This window comes from Dicentrarchus labrax, unplaced genomic scaffold (genome assembly GCF_905237075.1).
Source record: "Dicentrarchus labrax unplaced genomic scaffold, dlabrax2021, whole genome shotgun sequence".
NCBI lineage: Eukaryota > Metazoa > Chordata > Actinopteri > Moronidae > Dicentrarchus > Dicentrarchus labrax.
The window spans coordinates 7,899,120-7,924,672 of NW_026136719.1; the positions used below are offsets into that span (position 1 = coordinate 7,899,120).

At 36.7% G+C, this 25,553-nt stretch overlaps 1 protein-coding gene across 2 annotated transcripts in view; it reads left to right on the forward strand.

Annotated features, from left to right (window-relative positions):
• Window positions 1-25,553, forward strand: part of luzp2 (leucine zipper protein 2) — a 145,280-nt gene that overhangs the window by 63,037 nt on the left and 56,690 nt on the right. For both annotated transcript variants that reach the window (XM_051378945.1, XM_051378944.1), the window contains exons 2-5: window positions 6,492-6,609; window positions 10,922-10,992; window positions 14,345-14,426; window positions 18,594-18,656. In XM_051378945.1, the coding sequence (XP_051234905.1) occupies window positions 6,492-6,609; window positions 10,922-10,992; window positions 14,345-14,426; window positions 18,594-18,656 (334 nt within the window). The remainder of the gene's footprint in view (window positions 1-6,491; window positions 6,610-10,921; window positions 10,993-14,344; window positions 14,427-18,593; window positions 18,657-25,553) is intronic.

Here is a 25,553-nt window from a genome sequence, read left to right on the forward strand (position 1 = left end):
CATTTTTGGATAGTTCTTGTTTTCAAATCATTATTTTGAGTTATATGAGCATATTTAAATTTTTAATTAATTTGGAACATTTATTATTTTGTACAGTTCTTCTATTAACTATTTCTTTGCTTAATAGAATCATTTGCTCAGCGAACTGAAAGGGTTGCTTTGTTTTTAGTATCTTTCATCAGTAAGGTCTGAAAAGAGAAAATAATCCTGAACAATTTCAGTGTTGGTGACACGCTGAAAACATTGTGTTTGCCACTACAGTAGGCAACAGCAATAATACCCAAAAGGGCATCCCATAGTGTCAGTATACGTGTCAAAAACACAGAATTACCGCTAATCATAGCAAAGAGTGCAGTAACGCTTGAAAAGAAAACATGAGTGTTATTTCGTTGTAGTGCCCAACAATTTCCAAAAACACCCAACTTTCTTCAAGAAAAACGTAGCAACAGCAAGCTGGAAGATAATTTAAGAAGTTTGGGAGAGCTTTGGGCACAACAAGAAAAGAAATTGTGTCTTTGATGTAGTCTGCACTCAGTAGGATAAAATACAAGATGAAAGAGGGATGATCATTAAATATTTGCTGACAATTCCGGCATCACAACTAAGACAAAAAGACATTAGTTCAATTAAAAAGTATCTCTGTTATATGCTCTGCAGTACCAAATAATACACAAACCCATGCACTTAATAATGTCAGTATTTTTAGATTTCTATTGTTTAGATTTTGTGCTGTGCTTTATGAAATTTCAGTGTACATACTCTCCTGGTTATGTTGTGCATTGTTTGACCTTTGTTGACAAAGCAAAATTGGCTTCCTCGCCATCAGTTGTTTCATCACATCCCCCCACTAAACAATTAAAGAAGATTTAATGCCAGACATCCCCCTGACATGCATGCAATTAATATTCCCTGCTGTCTGCGATGTTTACACAACAGTTGGTAAACATGACTGACTTTTGTTGCAGATGTTGGATGGTGGTCATGCTCTGCTAGAGGAATATATTAATTTGCTGACAGGCCTTGGGCAGTCCCCCTTATTAAAACTATTTATTTCCCCCCTCCTAATGGCATAATTAATCCAGCCTGAAATTGGAAGTACCACATAAACCGCTGTCTGCCTATAATCTCCACAACGGCAAATAAACGCCTTTTATGCTCAGTAGCTGTTGGTTTCTGTGGCGGTTGCCTTGTAAAATATTGAATATTTAACTTTGATCCTGCAATCAGGGACAGGCACGGTGTATTAGCATGCATAACACTGGCACTACACTCACAGTTTGGAATGTGTTTTCTTTTTCAAGTCCAAGACTTGTATCGTCACTGGACCCTCTGATGAATACTGACACAATCTTTACATCTACTTTCATCAGATGTTCATGTAAATAAGTACATCACATTTTGAGTTTAATTATGCCTGTAGATTAAATGCACTTCCTGCCTCCGCCTTGAAAAAGAAAAACAGAAGAATGGGACTACATGTTGCTGTATGTTTTCCCCATATTCAAATTAACTCCTCAACTCCTCCACAAACAAATTACGGCAGGTAATTGCACAATTTGAGATGGTTTAATAGCAGATGGGCAATAATGTTTCCTGTTCGTGTGTGCTGTATTCGGTGACTTTGGTACATAAATTGACACAACCAGGATACAGGGGACAGTACATACCCCCAGGGGTTGAAATAGGCTGCAAGGCATCCCAGAGGCACTTTGGGAGTAAACTTCAAGGGGAAACATAGTTTGTTTGCCCTGAATCGACCCTGTTAAGTAGGGCTTATTTATTTGGACTAAATAAGTTCTTTAACATGTTATCATATGTGATAAAAAGGGTTACATAAATTGCTGCTGAAAAATCCATGACAGAACTGATCAATGAGGTGCTTGGCAGCTACAAGTCTTACAAGACCTAGATGGCCAATTTGTTTTTGTTAAATAGTTTGACGTTATGGATGGTAGAGTTTTCAGTACTAAGTATTAATAGCACAAAGTTAAATAAGACAGAGATGCAAGAGAGGCAGCGTCTCACTCATGTTGGAAAGTAACTCCAAGACGACATACAGTTATGTAAAAATGTCTTGCCTCTATTTATTCATTGGATTATGTTTACAGTTAAAATGTGAAATAATTGATTGATAGTGCTCAGATTTCAGCTGTGGGTGGGTATTAAAATAACTGGTCTGGTAGTGGAAGGGCCTCCAAAGACAATGAGCCCAGGGAAATCCTTTAATTTGTCCTTGTCTGAACCGCCGACTATCTCCTGCAAATTTTCCAAAAATAGCAGTGAGGGTTCATGTTGGGGAGGGGGAGGCGTCAGATTACTCAACCTGCTTACACACTGAACTCCTCTATGATTATTTTACTGCAGCTAATTGCCAGCAGAACACAGTGGATGATATCCTCTGTGTCCTTGTGTTAAGTTTTTACTGGTCTCTACAAATGTGGAGCCATCTTTTTGTCATTGTTATCGAGTCGGTTTTTATATTATTCAGGATCAAGAGAACACGGGCAGAGGACTGATACCCCAGTTTCATACATGCCCTAACAGCAAATTAAAAGTATAACAAAGCAGCAAAGAGATGGAAAAATGCATAAATAATGATGGACAAAAGGATGTAGGTATAGCAACACTGCCAGTTTACAGTACGGTACATCAATCAGTTTCGGGGTGGTTGTATGGTTGCTAGATGTATGCCAAAAGATTGTACAATCATGCAGATGTGACTATTGGATGATTCCAGTGGATCCTGGGAATAGATTGAAAATAAGTCTTTTAGCTTTTTAATGAAAATCACACTGCTGTCAGTTTATTATTGGTTGCTCTCTGCTCTTCTCCAGCACCTTCAACTTGTTAGCTGCATGGTTGTTATGGTGTTATTGTTTGCCTTTTTACATATTACTATTTTGAGAAAAAATTTAGTTAATGTGAAACAAATGGTGAAACTTGTGTTTTTAAACGTCCTCTAGCGTCACAAGTGATATGGACATAATGAGTGGACATATGTTTCAGTAGTAAGTATAGTAGTACATTTAAGTAGTTGTACATGTGTCACAATGCTGTCCAATAAAGCTGCACTTATGTATGACTATATCTACACTGTAACAGTATTTACAGGTTAGCCTCCGTCAACAATGGACCATGAGCTCCTGCAGCTCTCTCTGTGAGGCCTTGGTTTCTTTCATTGAGCTATTGCTTGGATGTTGACTGTGGTGTTCAGTGGCGTTTCCTTTAGCTTCAGCAGTTCTATTTCCCACTGCAGGGTCAGCCTCATATAACTCCGAGACCTGCTGTGACTCCAAGGGTAAAGAAATATTTGTGGACAATAATCGGATCCAATAAATGATGCCTCCCCCTCAGTCTAGGGAGTTTGATGAGTTTCATGAAGACAGCCAGGGACTGATTTCAGACTGCAGATGTCTGAAATGAAGGATTTCATTATCTCATCACCACTGCTTTATGGCCATGTGCCTGGTGGTGCCATTTCTGATCATAAGCCTTTTTGTCAGGCATTCTGCTCCTCATTATCACTGTCCTCTGTTTTGAAAAAAGGGGATCTTTGTTTGGAAGGAGGCTGCTAGAACACTGAACTCTTGGGGGGTCATGGTGCAATCATGCAACTGTTACCATTTGTTTGTTGTAATGAGCAATTTATAGTGGACTAGGTAGAAAAAAATCCAGACTTTATCTAAGAACCTTGTGATATACATGTTTCTGTGTCAGTGGGCCTCAAATTATAGGTCTTATTCATTTCTCAGATACCCAAGGGCCTATTCCATTGGGTAATGAATAATATGGCAGACAGGGAGGAATCTCTCACCCCATCTTCCCTTGCATGAACCTGCAATAAATTTCCCGCCAATGCCATATGGTGGCAAGTCATGTGTGGGATTCAGTATGCTGTGTTATTTATTTATTTCCCAGGTGTTGCTTTTCTATTAGTGATTTATGTGTTATTGTGTATGATCTGCTGCTAGGATCCATGACATGGGGTGTGCAGGGTTTTTGGAAGAGGGCCCAGGCTGAAACGAAGCCGGGGATTGAGAATAATGTGGCAGTATTTGGCTCCATCCATGAGCATTTCTATTTTCTATTTATTTATTTCATCTTCAGTAGCAAAATGGTCAACCAGATTCTCCTATGAAAAGGGATTCATGTAAAAGGGGACGTAAGTGAGAGATTTTGTGACTACCAGCAAGTATTTAGCAAGGAATTATTCAGCTTTATCAAGTGCATATGCGTTGCTCGAAGCTGTTGCTGTCATTTGGAGTTTCTGATTATATAAGGAAGTAAGCAGAGAGAATTCTTTTGATCTTTTTTCAAATTTGTTGTGAAGAAAAAAGTAAATATCTCTTAACAAGCTATGTTGGTGTTTTCTGGGGTTGTGATTATTTCTTTACTCATAACCCAGATTTTAAGCTTTGGTTGAGTTTTCCTCTTAATCAACCCTGTCTCCTATATTATATGTATATACTACTAATTTGTAAGAGCAAACATGATGCCGCCCAAATTTCAGGTTTTGATCATTGTAATAATAAAATATTTAATTTAAATATCTATAAAGTCACAATAAATTCTTACAAACAACACATAATTTGCACTAATTTCCGTACAGTATGCCTGTGGTTAAGTTTAGCCACTCACAGCACTTGGTTAAGGTTCTAGCTGAACCACAATCTTTCCCTAACCTTAACCAATGTGTTTCACAAGTTTTATATATAGTCATATATAAAGTGTTTATGAAAAACTTTTTACTGTATGTATTGATTACTAGTTTGAATTTAAACCTACTACAGCTTGTTCAACTCATACTCTGCAGTTGTGTGTATTATTAACCTCAATACATCATTCTCAAATTATTTCACGTATAATAGTATGCTGGCTGTTGAAGAGTGAAATTGGTTTATTCTTTGTGCAACTCTTTGGATGTTTATTTTGTCAGTCCCAGATAACAATTTTGTTGTTAAATGAGTTTTCTTCTGCATTAGCCTAGTTGCAAAGCAATGGGGCAAGTGAGGATCACAGAGCAAGGCAGGGTGGGGCAGGACCATTTTATTCAATGACCTCTCTCCGGAAAAACCTTGCATAAGAAAATCAGCTCTCCTCCATACACAGGTCCATTTCTATTCTTAAGATTACCTTATGACACGTACATGACCTCCCCTTATTACATGCCGTTTTCCTGCTATCTGCAGAAGAGAACTGTGGATGGGGTATTTTGTGCTATGATAAAAAATTACAATTAGAAGACTCAAAGGTTCATCAAAGTAATCAGATTTATGGGGTTTAGGAGAAATGCAGGGCCTCAAGGCTCTTTTATTAGCAGTGTAACCACATTCAGATATAATAGATTTTAAACACCTCCCAGAAGGGTTGTTGTTGTCCTTGAGTCAGTAACAAGGATATTAAAGAAAAAATTGATTTTTCAGTTTTTAGATTTGTGTCAGGTGGTGGAGGGGAATGCTTGTAACTAGGGATTACAGATACCAGTATTAGGTCCAATACTGTGCTCATGTACTCGTAATAAAAAAACTACTCTGATGCCACACCTAATACACCTTTATGGCAGCATGAAATTATGTAACCTCTCTTTAGTTTAGCAGGTGGGTTGAGGAGAAGCAATGTCAGCAGTTTGGCAATATTTTACATTAGCAATTTAATTTGTTATTGTCAGAACGTGAAGAACATCTGATGAAAGTCTTTGGTAGAACTGAGATGGTATTATTAATCACTCATGTCGGTACTCAGTATTGGCAAGTACTAATATTTAAGTACCTGTACTTGTATTTGGTCTGAAAAAAAAGTTGTATTGTTGTCTCTGTAAAAAAGGAAATCAAGTTGTTAACTTTGGAGGCACTATATAGGCTATCTTTAGTTGACTCCTGGGCTTATACTCCCTTTGAGTCTGTTCACTTATGGTCCCTCAACCTCAAACCCAGATCGCCTTTGTGCCCATTTCTTCAGTACATCACTCGATGAGGATTACAGTCCGTCAGTCACAGTAATATAGAACATCTTTATAATGGCTATAGTTCATGCAAACATGCTGTGAAGTAATATCTGCCTCTCTGGATGCTCAGTAATAAATGACAAAAAGACCTCTGCAGTGCCATTCAGTAGGAGTTCAGAGAAAAACAGCATTTGACAAATGTGCCCTGTAGAATTTCTCCCTTAATAATTGGATGGACTACATGAATATTTAAATAGAGATGCAGGGGCATACCTCTGGTCAAAAGACCTATCTCTGTAAAACAAGTCTTCACTAAATTGGTTGATTGAAAGGAATAGAAGTTTTTTTTTCTCTTTTATTCATCCAGGGACTGTGCTGAGTAGATATTAGTTTTCTCCCCTATTGCTCTACCCTTTAGCTTTAACGATGGTGCTTTTAATCCAGTTTAAAACACCTCTTTCTCCCAAGGGTGCCAATAAAGAGTGACTTCTCTCAGCCAGTGGCAGACATTTAATAGTGAAATCTCACTCTCTCATTCTCTCCACAGACAAAGCTACGATGGGCTGGAAAAGAAGCTAAAGGAAGTCTTCAGTGAACGAAGCAGCATCCTGCACCAGCTCTCCAAGACATCAAAGGAGCTGGACAGCATAAAAGGCAACCTTCAGGTTGGAAATGTTACTGTTTCTTTTGGAAATATACAGCAATGTTAGAAGGCTTTGTTGGCTATGAGTTCTGGGCTGGAGGTAATATTTCAGTCTTTATTTTCAGCCATTTGATGACTGAGCACCCCATGACTCTTCTCACTTATTTTTCAATCAATCTGCTGTACAACAACTCACTGATATTAAATATTAATGTGCAAATGTTTTTCAATTTGGTGAGCCCACCCATTGTTATGTATGTGACGTGTTACTGGAAATGCAGCTGCTGAATAAATAATGCAGAGATGGAAAAGCAGATCATTTAGTAGTGAGCAAATTCTTTTAGCCCTAATGAAAACAGTCGTTACAAAGAGCTTCAGAGAAAAAGAAAAAAGGAAGATAAAATAGGAAAGATTGACAGGACCATCAATTCAAAAATATTTGAACACTGCTATTTCCAAAGCCTTTAACTGCAATCTGCTTAAGGGAAAATTACAGGTTATTGCAATTTGGGATTTATTTTCAAATCTCTGACCCTTGGTTTTATCAGTCATGATAACACTGTACTCGCCAAATTAATTGTGAAGTTCTGGAAACACAGGAACCAAAAATAGGTCTAATGGGGCAACAGACTCAATAATACAGGTTGAAAAGAAAGTCCCAGGTTAGTTACATTTATTTAGAGGAAGAAACAAAGGCTGTGAGTAAAATTATAACTCAAACTGTTGAACATCCATCACAGTTTACAGACCAACCTTTTGTTTCAACTTCAATCTGAGCTCATGGTTTACAATGAATGAATGATAATTAGCACCATTACTGGTCCACTTACTTTCAGTTTCACATCTATGAAAGCTGTTGAATAAACTGACAAAACTGTCAGCTTCTTTACATGCAGTAAGTTCAAATCAAATTAAAATAACTTTATTTATATGGTAGGGTGTTAGACAACAGACCAATAGAGTAAATAATATACATAGTGCAATTTCAAATGTTTAAAATGTTGGTTTTCAAATTAGATAAACAGAAGACCTCTTTTGTAACTATGTCATCTTGGAAAAAACAATGTTATCATAACTGATGGTTTGAGCTACAAAAATAAAACCCCGGTTGTAATAAATTGTGTCTTTAATTGCATTTCTCATTAAGCATTGGCACACATTTATCCTGAAATATTGTAATGGCTCTTTTCAAACCTGAGCATAAACAAACCTGTGGCTCCAACGAGATGTCCATGCAGGTTTCTGATTGTTCTATCAAAAATGCAGTGTATTGTGATTTAAAGACCTGTTTGTATACACTCAAACTCCACTTTGCATGCATATGTGTGCTGAAAAGTTTAAAAAGATTTTTGTCTTAATTAAATTTAGCATGAAAACAAATATTCTAAAATATATACCAACACTCCTACACTGAGGGTGATTTTGCATAAAGTAAGAATAAAAAATAGGTTCATAAGACAACTTTGGGTGGATGATAATGAGGATTATTATCCCTGTTGCAAAGGGAGGTATCCGTTGGTTCTGCCAAATACTGGTCTCGGACATTTGAAAAAAAAAAAGTACCTTATTATACTGTAGTTATTATAATTCTATAAGCATTTCATAAAAAACACAATTATCTCAGTGCCAGATACTGCACATCACTTCCCACCAGTCAGTTTAGGTCAACTTCATTATAGCTCTTGGCAACGACAAGAAATGAACAGAAACCCAATTATACATTCAGATATTTAAATCATTTAGTATTTTTCAGTCGCATTAGTGTATGCCACAATGATCTTGCAAAACATGCCTCCCTCTTGGACATTTAGACCTTGGGTGCCAGATGCCCTGCCTTTTCTGTGCAGCGCTTCCAAAGCTGCAATCTGAGTAGTGGTTTCCTCTTTGCAGGGAGTTGATGTTTTTAAGCTTCAGGCAACTTTTGTAGGCCAATAGAATTGTCAGAAAATCAATAATCAAACAATTCGTATGCACACTTTTCCTGCATGTGTGTGTGTTTGTTGCACGATATATCCCATGTGTCTGGAAAAAGCTCATGTAGTCTGGCTATCATTATCCCCAGGGCAGGCTTTGATGTCTATTCACTGCAGGCTAGCTAGGTTGGCATCTATCTTCGCCCTGGGCCCTGCGCCAGCATACTGGGCAGGGCAGAGGTTGGGTTAGATTTGGAATAGTGTGCTGTAGAATAAATCTGTTCTTCAGGGGGAAAACATCATCTACATAAAAATCATCAACTTTTAAAAGAGAATCAAGTCAACAGGGAGAAGCATTTAGTATTTTTGGAATGATTTGATGGAGCAAGTGCTTATAGTTTTAACGAGTTGCCCATAGGTGGAGGTCAGCGGGCCTCATAATTAAGCTTTGTGTGATGGGGAATTTATTCTTGGCAGCGGCTCCCGGGTGAGATCTTGTGAAGCAGTTAGTACAAGAATAGGAGTTTTTTTGCCCCGCACCTAACTGTGGGCTCTGGCAACAATTTGGATTGTACTTTGAAAAATAACCTCATGTGACATGTGCGTATATGTTAAAAGTAACTGTTTTGTAGTCTAAATGTAATGTCATAATCACATATAAGCTGTGGGGACATATAAAGGACTGTAGACCCATCATGTAGAGGTCGCAAGTCTGTCTTGTCAGTGATCTTATGCAGTCCATCAGTTTATACGACTTAAAATAAAAAAAAATTGTACATAGCACAGTAATATGTGTGAATGGCAGTTACTTGTGATCCAATGAACATTTTGTTCTTTTAGTTTTGACATAAAATGTTACATGACGTTTTTATAACTACAGAAGCCTCTTCATTGCATTTTACAGTGCGTAACACTGGGCCAAGTTTGGTGTGAAATTAAATAGGTTGCTTTATGGCACAAAGTAATTGAGGTAGAGAAAAAAGTTGCACACAAATCTCCAGTATCTCAAATCTGTACTTGAGACTTTGTTACTCACCGCTTGTTGTTGTTAGATGTTCTTGTTTATGAATATGTTTTATATCTTTCATACTGACCTTCTTTTTAGCGATTGAACTCACAAAGAAAATAATATTTCAAGACTCTGTCAATTAATCAAAACACTACAATCATGTAGCTAAAATAAATACAAAACAAACAAATAAGGACAAATACTATATCTGTATGGTGATTAGTGTGATAGACTATATATTTCAAGCATGCTTCAATCACAGCTTAAATTTCAGGACAGCATAATGAATGGAAACTCACAGCTCAGCTCTGTCAGCTTGTTGAATACTTACAGTATCTCTATCTACTAGTCTATGATCTGCTTTGGAAAATGGCCAGAATGTGTATTTGAAGATTTCTGGCACCCAAACTGTAAACTTTTTTGCTACACTAAGCCCATTTTCAGATGACAAAACAAGGCTTGTAAAAATGTGCGGCCTAAGCTTTTATCATCTGTTTTTGTGGACAATGATGCAGAAGGGAGTAGAAAAGTAGCCATTTAAGTCGTGGCTCTATGACAGATGATACAAATCACTGAATATCACCAGAGAGAATAAAAAAACTGAGGTAATTGTGCTAATAATGTACCATTCCAAGCAGTTTTTCTAACCACACAGTTTAAACTTAACATTAGCTTCTCTATTGTCAAGAACTGCTGTTGGCTCCTTTAACTATTCTTGCTCCTCAACACAAATGTATATGAAGGGAAGTCAGGGGACTGGGGAGGAGAGAGAAACATCTCTTCTGTTAAACAGGGTTTATAGACATGTTGTCTTAATTGCCACAGATATTACCTTCAAGCACCATTTAAAGAGAAGCTATCACTCCCTTTGAGTCCACATTTTCTTACAAGTCTGGAAATTTCAGTTCAGCTCATAACAAATAAAAAATATCTTTGAGGGCTTGTAGGGCAATCAGAGGCCTGACTAATCCATAATTACCCATCAGGCAAGTGCTTAGGCGCTGGTAGAACCCAATCTGTGCGCTTGCCTGTACCCTCATTAGGATCTTTAGAAGACACTGATCACCAGATTGTTATAGGCTATATAATTCTTTGGGGCATCAACAACATTTTACATCTGCTGCATAATTTTAAAATATTCACCTCAGTTATTTTATGATTCTGGTGCTTTTGACATTTCATTTCAGCATTCTGCATTTAATTTCTGCATGACTTCCATAGTTAAAACTGAAGCTTTTAACTGTTGCTTGAAGGGACTTGCAACCTTGAAAACCTGGGTACATTTTGAAACATTCACTATGCAGTTCTAGGAAAGTGTATACAGTACAATATAATTCTCATTTTGGAGTTCATCATGTAATATGCAAATATGTGTCTTTCCTGGAAAAACTGTGTCTTCTGTTCTCTTTTAGTCACTGAAAAATGATGACTCAGTGGCCAAGAAGGATGTGCAGAGGATTCTGGAGCTCAGCCACAAACAGAGGTAAAGTGAGGCATCACGAATGACATGAGTTACCAACAGTACTGTGCTGCTTACTAATGTAGATTAGGAATTTATAATACCCATTAGTAAGGGCTGATGAATTAATAAAATCAAAGACGTGATGTTTTCTGAACATCACCACCATCACAGTCATCATCACATAAACATTACATTATAATTAATACATCCTGTGAAAGCTATTTTGGGCAGCCTTGGATCCTAAAGTCCCATTCCTTTGTCCCATGGACAATGTTACATGACACAGAGATGGAGTTCCTCTATAGGTTGGATTTTCTCCCGGTTAAATCATCAGCACAAAAGATTAACAAATGTGTCAGAAAATATCTGGTTCTTTAATAAAAAGTCGAAGGTGAAACCCTTGATATATAAAAACTTTTAACGTTAACGTTTAACAGGCTAAACGTTAACGGCAGCTCCAAGGTCACAAAACAACCCACAGAGCTTAAAATTCGGTTACATGCGCCACTAACGGCTGGCGGAAGCTAAAGATTATGGTACTGAGAATACTGACAATACAATTAGCACCTTAAATCAATTATCTTTTGGATTCTGAATTAGTTATGGATGAATTCAGTAACTATGGTGCCATGTTTTATTTACAAATTCAACAACAACAAGAGTTTTGCATTCATGCAATTCATTTACTGGCTTCTTCACCATAGCAACAGTGGCCAAAGCTGATGGGTATTGCAATATTTTGAGTCGTCTGCCATGCCAAAAGACAAAATGGAATTTGTCATTAAGTTTATATAATTAAAACTGGCATCACATGCACCTATAGAATCATTAAATTAGAGTCTCTAGGAGAGTCTCATGTTCCTGAGTATTAGATTTGTTTTAATTGAATTGAAAACATTTTAATACAGTAGTATTAGTTTATTAGTACAGATGTGGAAAAACATTTATGGCTCCCACTGCGTAACAAATCTAAAATGTGAAATAACCCAAACTTTTGTATCATTGGCAGAAAATGATGTGTTCACATTGGATCACATCACTTATAACAGAGAGGCCAATTGAGAAAATAAGCTTTCAAGGCATTTAAATTATCCCTCATACACTATTATTGATGCTTTTTTATTATAAGATGTTGCCCAGTTTGCTTATACAAGCCAATATAATCATAATCCATAAAACCATCTTGTATCTTGGAAAAAAATGCGCCTGTGTCCTTTTTTTAAAATAAAACATCAAGCATCTCTGATTTAGTGCTTTATCTTTTTGCAAGCGTTTGGAAAAAGTGTTTACACACAGTGCTTCACCAGTTTGGATTATCTGATTAACGTTGTGTGTAATGAGACTTTTAATGATTAGGAGTCATTTGTGGCCTTCATACTTTCTGAAATGTCAGCCTGATTGAAGTCCACTCTCCTGTGTGCAGTATCTTGATAGCCAATCAATAGCCTATCACCAGTCCATGGCAGCTCTCACATGTCATCAAGCTAAAAACCATAAAGCAGCAGCTTGGCTCAGTGTTACCTAGCTAGCATTTGTGAGACACAATTTTTTCAGTGTTATTAATCCACCTTTGGAGTTCCATGTCTGCCGAGTATGATTACTAGCTGACTCCATCATGGCAGATGCAGACAGGTGATTCATTGCAAGTCATTTATTTTTGACAACTCTTAACAGCGATTAGATTGCTTTCTGAAAATAATTTAGCTACAAACTGTAATGCAAAAAATGTTTACCAACAGATCAGTTACAGACAGTAAAATGTAACATTTTAAGGTTTCAAAATAGTAACAATGAATTCAGCTGTGATTTAACCTGCTGTCAACCTATTTTTACTTACTTGTCATATGCTCTCCTCTCTTTGTTTTTGAAGTATGTCAATCTAACATTTACTGTGTCCTTTTATGTCAGTTTGGGCAGTTTTGATCTTGTTTGTACAAAATGTTTCCAAGTCTTGGATGCAGGAGATGGGAATATAAATGAAATGCCAAAGCAGTGGTGGTTGGCTGGTTCACTGTGAAGAAAAATGTTTGCTAGGCTGAACTTATGCCAAGAGACAAGACCACTGGCATATAAAATATAAGAGTATATGGCTGTCGAGCAGTGAGATGCTTTCCACACAAACATTGAGCTTTGCCGTATTGCTTTCAAAGATACTGCCGCTTGACTACACCACTTGCCGACTATGACCACGTCATATACTTTTAAACTTAGAGCCATGCTTGGAAGCTGTAAATAAACTGTTACCTCTAATTTATTTGGGCTGCCTTGTTATGTGATTTCTACAAGCGTTTTTGAAACCGCTGACCCACATCACTTGCCCACTTGATTCATAATTCAGTGTGCATTGCTGTTATCTGTGCACAGGAGCATCAAACGGTACTGAAATGCCCATTGCTTTTTAATGCATTAACATATATGTTAAATGCATAGTGAATGCAGCACCAATCTTCATACAGCATGCATAAAATAAGTGCGGAGCGTTCCAAATGCTCACAGGATACTACATAATACAACATAATGAATACTACACACTGTGTTTTCTTTAAACATTTCTTTATTGACCCCGAATATTGTGCTTTTATATTATTTGTCCTAGTGTGTGAAAAATGTGCATTATCTTAGGGATAACCAGCCGCCAGAAAAATTAGCTGTAGTTAAACTTTTAAATTCAAACAGGGAAGCATAAAACATTAAGAAATAAATGTTACATTGTTTTTGAGCTTGAAGAAAACAAATATTTTTTGACACCATAGTAACAAAGGGGGATAAAATTAATCCATTTAAATGTGTGAATGTGCTAACAAGGTTTGAACAAGGAAACAAAAGCATATCTTGGCAATATCTTGTCATTCACCCTCTAATTGCATAGCCAATGAGGTGTTAATGTTAATGTTGTAATTATGGCATCATTTATTCCTAAGGTGGAAAGGTAAATCAAAATTGTATGTTAAAAAGACATTTCCATAAATAAAACATGTGTTTCTTGATTCTTGAATTTCTGAAAAACAATTCACTAAAAGTATTTATTTAACATATTTGTGTAAAAACTGCTTTGCATAATTAGATCTATGTGATTAAATCAACTTCAAAAAATCACTTACATTTAAATATATTCACGCAGCTCAACGGCATGAACTTGATTTAATTCAATATAACAGATGACAAACCATGTGAACTGCTCTTCTTTTTATTTTTTCAACAGAAGTTAAGAAGATAATAGAGTGAAATTGCTGTAAGCAAATCAGTTTCTGTGCAAAATGCCTCTCAACAGTGGTATATTTAAGAAAGCCATTCTGTGGCCGAGCAGTGGAGGGCTCTGAGAGTGCGAGGAGGATGTGCTAACAGTGTTTCTCACTTCCCTCTCACTTGACAGAGAGGAGATGAAGTCCCTCCAGGCAGCCTTGCAGAAGCAGCTGGATGAGGCAAATGAGAGAGCGGAGAAGCAGCAGGCCACGGTAAGACAGAGCTGACCTGACCATCAACATCCGGTCTCCTCTAAGCAGCCCCGTCACCTGTCACACAGGCCCCTCAGTGATCCACGCTCATTACCCAGCAGCCAGCTCTCTCGCCTCCTTGCCTCACTACTTAATTGAAATCCTCAGAAATAGTGAGGGAAAGCTTTGTGTCCTTCGTCAACTCACATGCAAAAATAAATAGGGCTGGACAAGAGCATTATAACCTAAGAATATTAACTTATCTATCGATCTATCTATCCATCTCTCCATCTATAGTATCCTCTTGTTCTTCTATCCATCTATGCTGCCCTGACATTTCTTATTTTGTTTGTCCAACAATTGAAAATCCAAAAATATTTGGTTTACTATAAGATAAAGAAAAGTAACAAATTGTCACATTTATGGAGCTGGAACAGATGAATGTTTGGCATTTTTGCTTGATGACTACTTGCTTAATAGTAGAATAGTATAGAATATAGATAGAATAGAATAGAATAGAATAATAATAATACTATAATAATAGCAACAAATCGATTAATCATTATTATATATGCATGATACTCTGCTCATAATCAGACATAACTGAGGTATTTGGTATTAAGTCACAAAATGTGCCAGTAGTTCATGAGAAACAAAAAGAATAGCTTTGCAACAAATGCAAATTTTTCAGAGGACAAATGTTTGCACTCATTTAAAATACATTTTAGCCAGTCCATGGAGGTGTTTTGTGTTGTGTTTGTGCATGTGCTCTTGTTTTACTGTATTCCCACATTTGTGTCATCATGTTATTCAGAGAGACCACCTCTTGTTCCGCAAGCAAACTCCTTATCCACAAATCAGCATGAAGCTCGTCTGGCTGCACCGGCAGCTACAGTTGCCCTGGAATTCTCCTGGGTTTTTCAATATATGCCAATGAAAAGCCTGTCCTGTAATAGTCCTGGTTTCTTATGCACAGTCACGAGGTTTAATTTTTGCTTTGACATTACGATCAACAATCAAATCATCTGCACTCTGTGAGACAAACAATATTACAGTAACATTTCAGGTGACATTCTTGCCATTTTGCTGAAACCAATGGCAAATCCCAGTTGCTAGGTTTTATGATTTGAGTTTGACATTTATGTTCTGGTAAATGGTATTTATCACCCCCACTGAGATTCAAGATCTCAAAGAAAGAAAAGAACACCTCTGCAGCATGCAAATGCCACAGATGTTCAGCAGAACCATGAGATACTGTATCTGATTTAGTTCTTGTGTTCACATAAGATTCAGTGGCAAAACAGGACTTCCAAAAACCCAACAGAGAATCAATGTTAAGAAATATCAGGATGACCTTGGTTGTGAAAATGTAAATATGTAATGCCGCTTCTGTTCACCAAATGAACATAAAAAGTAGAAGGTTTTTTGCAAGCAAGGTGCCTCTCTAACATCTTGGTCACATTCAAAATATAGAGATACTACAACATAATTTCAGTGCCACAACTATATTTTAATTGTTTCCAATAAAATGTTCAAAATGAGTGATTTCACATTATCATATTGCTTGATTTGATTGATCAGCAGTCAAAACTCCAAACATATTCAAGTTACAATGAAATGAAAAGCATTAAATATACAGCTCAGTAGTCCAACTGCAATAGTCCAACACGTAGCTCATGCTATGCTTCATTTTCCTACCTAGAATTATTTACATTCAAGAATCCATATAGAGCTAAAGCTACCTGATGTTTGTCCCTTAATACATTGAATAATGAAAAAAAAAATAGTTGCATTTAGCACACTTTGTTATTTATGTACAGGAGCAGTTATTATGTTGCCCGTCTTTTTTTACTCCTTTTAAATAAAAACCAAAATGCTGCACCAGGAGGTGTTTTTTTTAACCATTCCTTGGGGCTGTGGCGGTGACTGAAAGGCTTAAACATGAACCTTGATGTTATCATGCCCAGCTTGCGGATGTGAGTCAACTGGTGAGGCTTAGTTTACAGTTCCCTAGGGTGCATACCTGGTATGAGGTCACCAGCCCCATGAATCTTTTCCTCTTAGTCCTCCAGACTATCTTGATGACCTCTCTCAAGGACACACAATGCTTAAAAAAAACACCTTTTCAGAATGAAAAGCAGAACGAGGGCAAAACCATGACCTGTCTGTCTCTCTCACACACAGAGAATTCATTCTTTTAAATATATGGTAGCCCATGGCAGCAGTTTGCCATCTGTAGTTGGTGTTTGAACCTCTGTCTGGCTGCTGAACACAAGCCACAGGCCTGCACCAGCAAGACATGCTGAGCTCATGATAAAAGGATTGTGATAAACAAAGATATCACTTTGACATGATAAGCATATGGGCTATTAAATCAGGCACACAGTGGAAAATAGGCAGTCGCTCACTGCAGGAAAAAATGCCTCAGCGTATCTTATGTGCCGCAATCAGACAGTCTCGGATGGAACATTTCAGAAGGCTTTTTATGCTAAACTAACTTTGTAAGACACGAGAGAAATATAATATGTGACAGAGGTTTTTATCAGAGTTAAAAAGTCTTTAAGCCTTGATGGGTGGCCAGTTGAAAAGTGAAAACTGTGTTTCATTACAGCAATGGGGGCTCTGCACCACTGTCAGTTTATAAGGAACAGTGTTCATTTATGGTAGAAACCTCCATATACTGTCTGGATGTAAACTCACCAACACTGCTCATACTGGTTAAATTAAAGACAATTAATCAAATGCGAAAACAGTTTTTACTACTTGCACTGACATAATCACAAGCATTCAATACGCTTAACTGCTAATGCATAAAGGCTGCTTTCCTTTTTATTCAATGAAATTAATTATCAGACTGAAAGTTGCACCAGGAAATTCTTTCTTTGTTTATGTGTCTATACATTTTTTTTTTTACTATTCTCAGGGGCATTGACAGTGACTGAACATGACCTTTGATGTTATCATGCCCTGCTTGGGGATGTGAGTCAACTGGTGTGGTCTAGTTCACAGTTCCCCAGAGTGCATTGCTAGAAAGTGAAAAAAAAAAAAGCTTTTTTTTGCTTCTGTAAACATTTACTTATGGTATTACCCTGACATATAAAATATAAAACAAGATTACTAATATTGGTTACTGGATAAGTCTATTTTTCCTGTACTCAACAAATCCCATGTATGAAAAGACCAAAACCAACAATGAACGCATACTAGTTGGCATATCCAAATCCTTATATAGCTTCTTGTTCCAAAGAGCTTCATTGTTAGCCAAAGAAAAAAAATCCCATCAATAAGCCACACTGTTGCATTGAGTGACATGTTCCTTCATTATGATGAATGGGAGCACTGTAGTTTATTTTGAGTCAGTCTCTCGCACACCATCACGCTGCTGTAAATAGGTAATAATCTGTCAGTATGAGGCTACAGCGCAAGTTTTTCTAGTCGTTTTAGTTTTTTTGTTTTTTTTCACTGAAACACTTGTTGTTACAATACAGATTCAAAAAGTAAAATGATAATCTGTCACTTTTCCTTGGTCCAGTATTTCCATTGTTCAGAGCTAAGAAACATTTATAGTGTATTCTTATGGGATAAAATGAGATAGTGGTGACTAACGACTGTATTGTTAGTCACCACTATCTCAAAAAGTGTAAGGAATGTTCAAACTTATATTTGTGTTTCTGTTTGCATTTTTAAAATAAAAACTGTCTACCAATTTGTCGTATGTGACGGATCGTTACAGTTTCTGCAGCAGATTTTATGTTTCCACCTCTCACAGAAAAACACCTGCGGGGCTTTTCCTTAACATACTAAATATAGTAGTTGTTCATTATTGGATTGTAATCTGTGGCTGAAATTTGTCTTAATTTTTATTTTTTTTTACTCCTGTTTGATTAATGTTTGCTTAAATGTACAGTGCCCTCCCATTTAAAAGACATGTGTAGTAACAAATGTTGCATGAGGGCCATAGACCTGCTGGGAAAGTCAGACTCTATTGAGAGACAGACATTGACACAGCTTTTTGTTAATTGCCATAATCAGCTTCATTCAATGCACTTATTTCATGTACACTGCTTAAATGGGCATACTCAACATCCATAACCATCATTAAATATATTCACTGAGTTGGAAAAAACCACACATAATGCAGCCGGGCATTCAGTATGGTGATCTTTCTTTTGTCCCTTCTGTCTTCAGATCAAATTTCTTAAAGTGGAGATGGAGAAAAAGACCAAAATCATCAAGGATTTACAGCAAGAGGTGAGTCATTGAAATGTATCTTAAGGCTGGTTTGAATCTCACTACATTATATAAATCTGCATTCAACATCATTAATTCTCAGTTTATGCCTTCATAAGGTATGTAACCATAAAGGAAGGATTTACTCTAATTTACTGATCAGGAACCCACTTCCCCATCTTGTCTGCTTCCATTTCATTTAATGATTTTCTGTGTCTGCCAAATGCCTTCTTACAATCTCTAGAGACTCGGGGGAGAGCTGGTTGCTTTCAATCAAAGGTGGACATACGCTGGCATGAATATATCTATTTTACCGACTACTTTGTAAACACTGGAGTGTGTCTTTGATCATGTTCGTGATCATGACTGTCGTGGCTTATGTTGGTTGAGAATTCGGTCTCTCTTCTACTGTTATGGATTTCTCTCTGCATCATTGTTGAACATCAGCACAAAATAGTTTGTCTAAAAAGATTTTTTTTTCTCTTTGATTCTGAGGGGCTGACACCAAAATCTGACATTTACTGCTGATGCCTTAGACAGCTCGGAGGGAAAAAGTTCTGCTAGCAAATGCCACTGTAGCTGTACTGAAAATATGTGACACCGCATTATCTACCGTTTGGCTTGTTATCTGTAGGAATAAAAAATACTCCCAACAAAAACTTCAAAACAACACAGGTCCATTAAATGCATCATAGCTACATTGGCAAGAGCTGCTTTTAAAGATGTTTTATAGGTCGGATGTTCCTATTGTTATATTTGATTTGTCTGTCAGCTATATAACATGAAAAAGGTCAAACTTAAACTACTGCAGACTAATACTGTGACAAATGAAATGAAATCATGCAGCACCAGCCACTTAATTGATTTTACTGCATGTTATGGAAGACTTTACTCAGTTGTGGACCGTGAAAAAAGCCTGCACTGAGACATGATTTTAAAGCATTTTTGGCACAGATAGACTGACTCCATTCTCACTATTCTATTCTACTCTATTTTCACTAGAAAATTGTTTTAATTCATTTTGACTGCATGCCTTGTATTCAGTGGATAAGCTTTTGAGGTGATTTACTTGACATCTGGAACCTTAAAGATATCAAAATCAAAATTAGCTATAAAACAACTTTTTTCCATGACGTGAATTCCCTTATGATCTTTGGCACAGGAACACATGATACCTTGTGTATTATATGCATAGGCTTTCAAAGGCTAATAATGCCCTGTAAGGGTCATATTACTATAGTTGTTTTGTTTGTCTTCATGAATTGCAGGCAGGCTATTTAAATTATTTAATATTACAAGATCATGAGAAATGATGATGAAGAGAGAAAATTGCCACACCATATTGCTCACTGCTGCAGTGAGAAAACTGATTTTCGCCAGATGTTCAAATTAATTTGAGACCAATTTTGACTAAACTCTGCTTTGGTAACATGATCAAGTGCTCCAAATGAAGAACCAAACAATGACATAATGTCATCAGTTTCCTGAGATCAAACTGCTGAGAGAAGTACCTGCCAGAATTAACGTTGTTGTGGATTTATTAGACATACATGTAAACATCACAGTAGTAATCAGTCACTCCTTGGGGGTGCTGTGTTGTGTGAAATCATACAGTTGTGTGACATTAGATTAACATTTTTAGACCATTGTACCCTGTGGAGTATTTAGTAGTGCTATGGAGCAGTTTTATTTGTTTTGTTGTTTTATGTATTTTTTTGGGAGTGGATCCTTGTTTTATTTGTCTCATAGATGCAAGTAATGCGATACACAATCCTCCAAATGGTTTCACACTATTCCACTACACTACAGGGAACAATGTGCCTTCTAAAGCTAGGAAGAAGAATAGTGCTAGCTAGTGATCATGGATGTAGGTAGTGGAGGTTTTATAATGCCAAAAATAAATGGCTTTGCAATTGTTCTATTATGGAGAAAATGCATTTAATACGTTTATTAGATCTCAAGTTTACACACAGTGTGTTTTGATGAGTAAAACTGAATGCAAACAGAACTTCAGTTCAAATTCCACAGTGCACTGTAAAACTTAACAAGTTGTCCAACTTTATGTTGTAGAACTCTAAAATAGTTACCACCACACCTTGTAGCAGCCAGATCCTCAGCTATCCAAAAGTCACTTCAATCGGCTGATTAAATTATTCCAATTGGTTATCACACATTTTATAAATAGGATTAATAGGGTTCTGTGATATTTTCGATTGGGAACATACTCCCTGCTTTGCTTAACACCTGTTTAGTTAACTATATCAGTTTCATTCTTCTCAAACTACAATAAATGGAGTAGATTTAGAACCAAAGGAACAAACGCCAAAGACAAAGCTGATTGTTAAATTTCAGAAACATAGTAACCAAAATAATATAAAAACATATACCGCCTTGATTTGTACTTGTAATATTACTGAATGGACCTTCACCTGAATGCTAATTTTCCAGTATCTTTTTGTTGCACAGGATTTTGCCATCATTATCACACTCACTTCTCTAGTGGACCTACATGGCAGGAAGGGCTATATAATGGCATCATTGGATGTTCATGATAAGAAGTAGATAAGAAGTTATTTTATTCATTAATGCACTTAAAAAGAAGTATCTCAGGGAGCAATTCAATTTAAATGAATGTCTGTGAATGTTATCTATTGAATTTGTTCTTGCATTCTTAACTCTGTAGGAGGTAATCAGAGGTAAATGTAGAGACACTTTTATAATCAATCAAGTAATTTTCACAGTAGGAGGTTGCACATGTTGGCACTACTGTGAGGCAGATCGGTTTAACTGACTAAATGACCCATAAAGGAGGCCATGATTTGACTTTGTAATGAACAATTAAGGATTCCTTTACCCTTAAACAACATCTTGATTTGGAAATAAAACAAGTACCCAGACTCTGACAGGGAGGCGTGAAAATTATCTTTGCTCTAATGTTTGTCACACGCAGTTCAGTTTTCTGCTAAAACTCATTACCATAAGTCAATCCTCGATGTACACTAATCTTGCCAAAACAAAGAGCTGGCAAATAGCGTTGCCAACAGTTTGACCTGAATTATAGTTAGCTGCGCTGTAATTGAAGAGACCTAAAAAAAATAACAGCCATTTTTGCTAGAATTGCCATGTAAATTATTTTGCACATCAACTGCATTGAGGTTAATAACTGAGATTTTCTCTGCCGGCAGGAGGGCGAGGCCAAAAGCGGTACTAACGAAAAGCACCTTTTATAGAACCATGGCTCCTGTATCATATGAGTGCTTCATTGTTGACATTTTGAGGTTTACCTTTTTCTCGTTCAGATCTACATATCTTGGAAAAGGGCCACTCCAGGTTTGAGGACATTATAATCACATACAGAAGGGGTCATTTGTGGTCAATAGAAGTCTGGAAACTTCTCTGACATCGGTAACACTCTGACATTTAAGTCGTGGCTACATGCAGGGAATCATGAGAAACATTTCCCTGCATCTATTACACTTGTGTGAGTTATAGAAAATTTCTTGTGTGCAGAAACTCAAAGGTCAAAAGTGTTTAAGCATTATCATTTTACTACCACAGTTTCCACTCTCCTCAGCCTTATGGTACGCTCTCAACTGTTTAGAAAGTTAGGACAGACATATGACAATATTCTCACATAATGAAATATTTATAATTATTGAACACCACTCTCAAATAATCTGAAACATGTTTTTTTTCTGGTGGTAGAAGTAACTATGCATTGATATTATGGGTTTCCATACTATATCAATAATTTAACATTTATGTAATTTGATAGTTAATCAATAAAGGAAATTGAAACAAGAACGCAATCTGAACAACTCAGTCCACCAGAAGCAGATAAAAAATGTTAACAGTATCATGTAGACATTATTATGAGAATAAATGATGTGTAAAGTTGTAGTCCAAGATACAGAGAACACTTTGAAACCACCTCAAATAAAAAAGTGTTATTTCCCTTTTTGAGAAATTGAATATTCATGTGAAATAATGCATATTTTACATCAATATATGTCTTCTTCTTTTTCTGTCAATCGGCCAAGGGAGATTTTACACCTAATTAAAACTAATGCAGTATAATACCACAGCCCTGCAATAAATCCTACCTTCATGAAGATTAATATCTAATGTGTTTAGAAAGGTGTTGATTCAACTGTATGGCCATTTTAAAGGCTGCAGTTTGTGGCATTATTGAATTCAGTTGCATTAAACTGAGACGTTGTTTCTAATGTATTGTCTATCTCATTAAATCAATAAAAAACAACATCTCTCAGTATACCCTAACCCTAACATAAATGACACAAACTATACATTATAACCTCTATGATGGTAAGAATTTTTGCAGTCTAATAAACTGGTATACCTAGCTAAAACTTAGTATAGACTAAAAAAAAACTTTGTAGAGTATATACGCTGTATTTTATGATAGCATTATTCAGATCTGCAATTCTTTGGCCATGTAAAGTATATTCCAATTCCTGATAGAGCTGAAATGAATATCTGTAAACCTATCCGTATCCTTTGTTTACATCAGTATTAGTTTTAAAATGTGTTTTTATGTTGCACATCACTGTGAATTGTGTTGTGGTGTCAGTGGGGAAACTTTATGGCCACAATTCACAGTGAACTCATTATCAATGATTTGCTTTCAGGGCTTATTATGAGTATTTTGAGGGAGAATGATTTACAGACTGGCTTGGATCCTGCTGGGATTCATCAGATTCTCACAGAGCATCGTAATAGACAGCTTTGCCACACACTCAGCTCCTTGCTGCTGATGCTGATGTTTTTAGTCTAAAATGGCTTCCCATCATTGTCTTCTTCCTTTCATGTCTTCCTGATGCAATTTCACCGGCTAAACGACAGAAAAAAATCATGAATCAGAGCATTTACTGGATCTCTCTGTGATACTCTTACCGGAAAAAAAGAAACTGAAGTAGGCAGAAAATGGAAACCGCATTTTTATGTGTGTTGAACTGACAAAGACAAAGCAGATGAAACCACTGAAGTTCAGATAGGTTAAATATTATAGTATAGAAAGGATTCTGTTTTTTATTTTATTATAAAGGAACCACTGATTGATGCTACAAAGTTACTTGTTCATGACCTTCAGAAAGTAATAAAATGTAAACATTAAAAAGATATGATGACATTAGATATGTCTTTTCAGTTAAGTAAAAACACTTTACCTCAAACAGTAACAAAGCACAGATGCACAGATAAAATGAGAAAGGAAATTGCATAAATCAAAGGTAGAGTGTACTGAAGACATTAAATCTAATGATGCCTTCCATCTGAGACTTTTCTTAGTATTTGAGCAATAATCCCTGCATTTCTGCCTTATAATAACTTATAAATGAGCTTTTTTTGTTGTTTGTCTACACAGCACACTAGGCTGCATGACAATATTTCCTTCAAGAATAAATGACTTTCTCGCTTCTCAACTAGTATATTGAATAGTCACTGCATTAACACAAATAGGCCATCAAGACTGTATCAGAACTAATTTCACACATACAGTATGATCACTGACATGCACTAAGAGCATAAGTGGACTGTCAAAAATAGAGGTTTAAGTGAAATGGGGTGAGACGAGTGATGGCATGCGATGTCACTTTTTGCACGGAACCGGCAGGTGATGTACAGCCTGATCGATTGCACTCACATATCGGAGACAGCAGCCCTGACTTGTTACGCAAGAGCGATGGTGGACTTGACATCCAGCAAGAGTGACAGTGTTTATTGTAAATGAAAAAGGTCTAGTTAGATGGCAATAATAGATTAAAGTGCAGTAAAATGTTATGACAGTACACATACTTATATTTATATTTTACTGCCAAAGTAATGCATGTGCCACTCAAACTGCATGTGTGAAGGACTGGTATCTAGGAACTTTTGGATGGTATAAAGAAGTGGTGCCCAATTTCTATTCAGCTTGTGACCTCTTAAAGCAAAGCAATGTCAATTTGCTGCCGTTGCTTGCAGGTTGCATTGGTTTACAAATTGAGTTAGCTACGTAGAAACTTTCAATTCCCGGAGCATTTAGTGGCATGATGATTTAATATTATCCTGTGATTCACAAGAAAAATGAAAGATTCTATAAAAACAAAACGTTTGTGCATTTTTTATTTTTTATTGTTTGCCTTCATGCTGTCAATAATCTCATATATACCTTGTGACCCATTACACTGGTCCGACCCAGAGTTAGGGAGCCACTGGTATGAATTCTGGATCCAGTCGGGTCAATCACAGCTGTTTAAATATAGGGTGGGTTTCATATGATGATTAACAGAGGAGCGTCACTTGGCAAGATTTAAAAAGTCACACATTTTCTTCTCTGATCGATTGAATGTTTATCTAATTGCCTCCAGCCTGCAGGTCCGTTCAGGGCAAACTACACAGTCAAGATTCTGTTATTGCATTACCTCTTTCTTACCCTTGAACTGCCAGGATGTAGCATCTAGCATTGTATAGTTTCAGATTGGGCGACTGTAGATACATGGTGGTTCAACAAGGTGGACTCCATGTAAGGTCACTTCTTCCAATAGATCGTCATAAATGTTACACACACTTTTTACATTTTTTAGAAACACATTTGAGTGTACTGTTTAGCTGTAATTGGAGTAATTTTGTTTCCAACTTGAAATCGGTCCAAGCACCTCTCCAACTTGCATGTGTTGCTCAGCGCTACGTCACACACTTCATTGCTCTATTTGGTTGTAGATCTATCTAATTGTGTCCCGAGGCATTTTGGTCTGCACCTGCTGATAACACCCCTCGAGAACTGAAAATGAACTGAGAGGTTCCAGACTAATTTGCATTTGTGAATTACTCAGGTGATAGCAGGCTAAAGAATTCTAACTCCATGGCTAAATCATGTATGATTTTTTTTTTTTTTTTTTTTTGTATTTCAGGGAAATT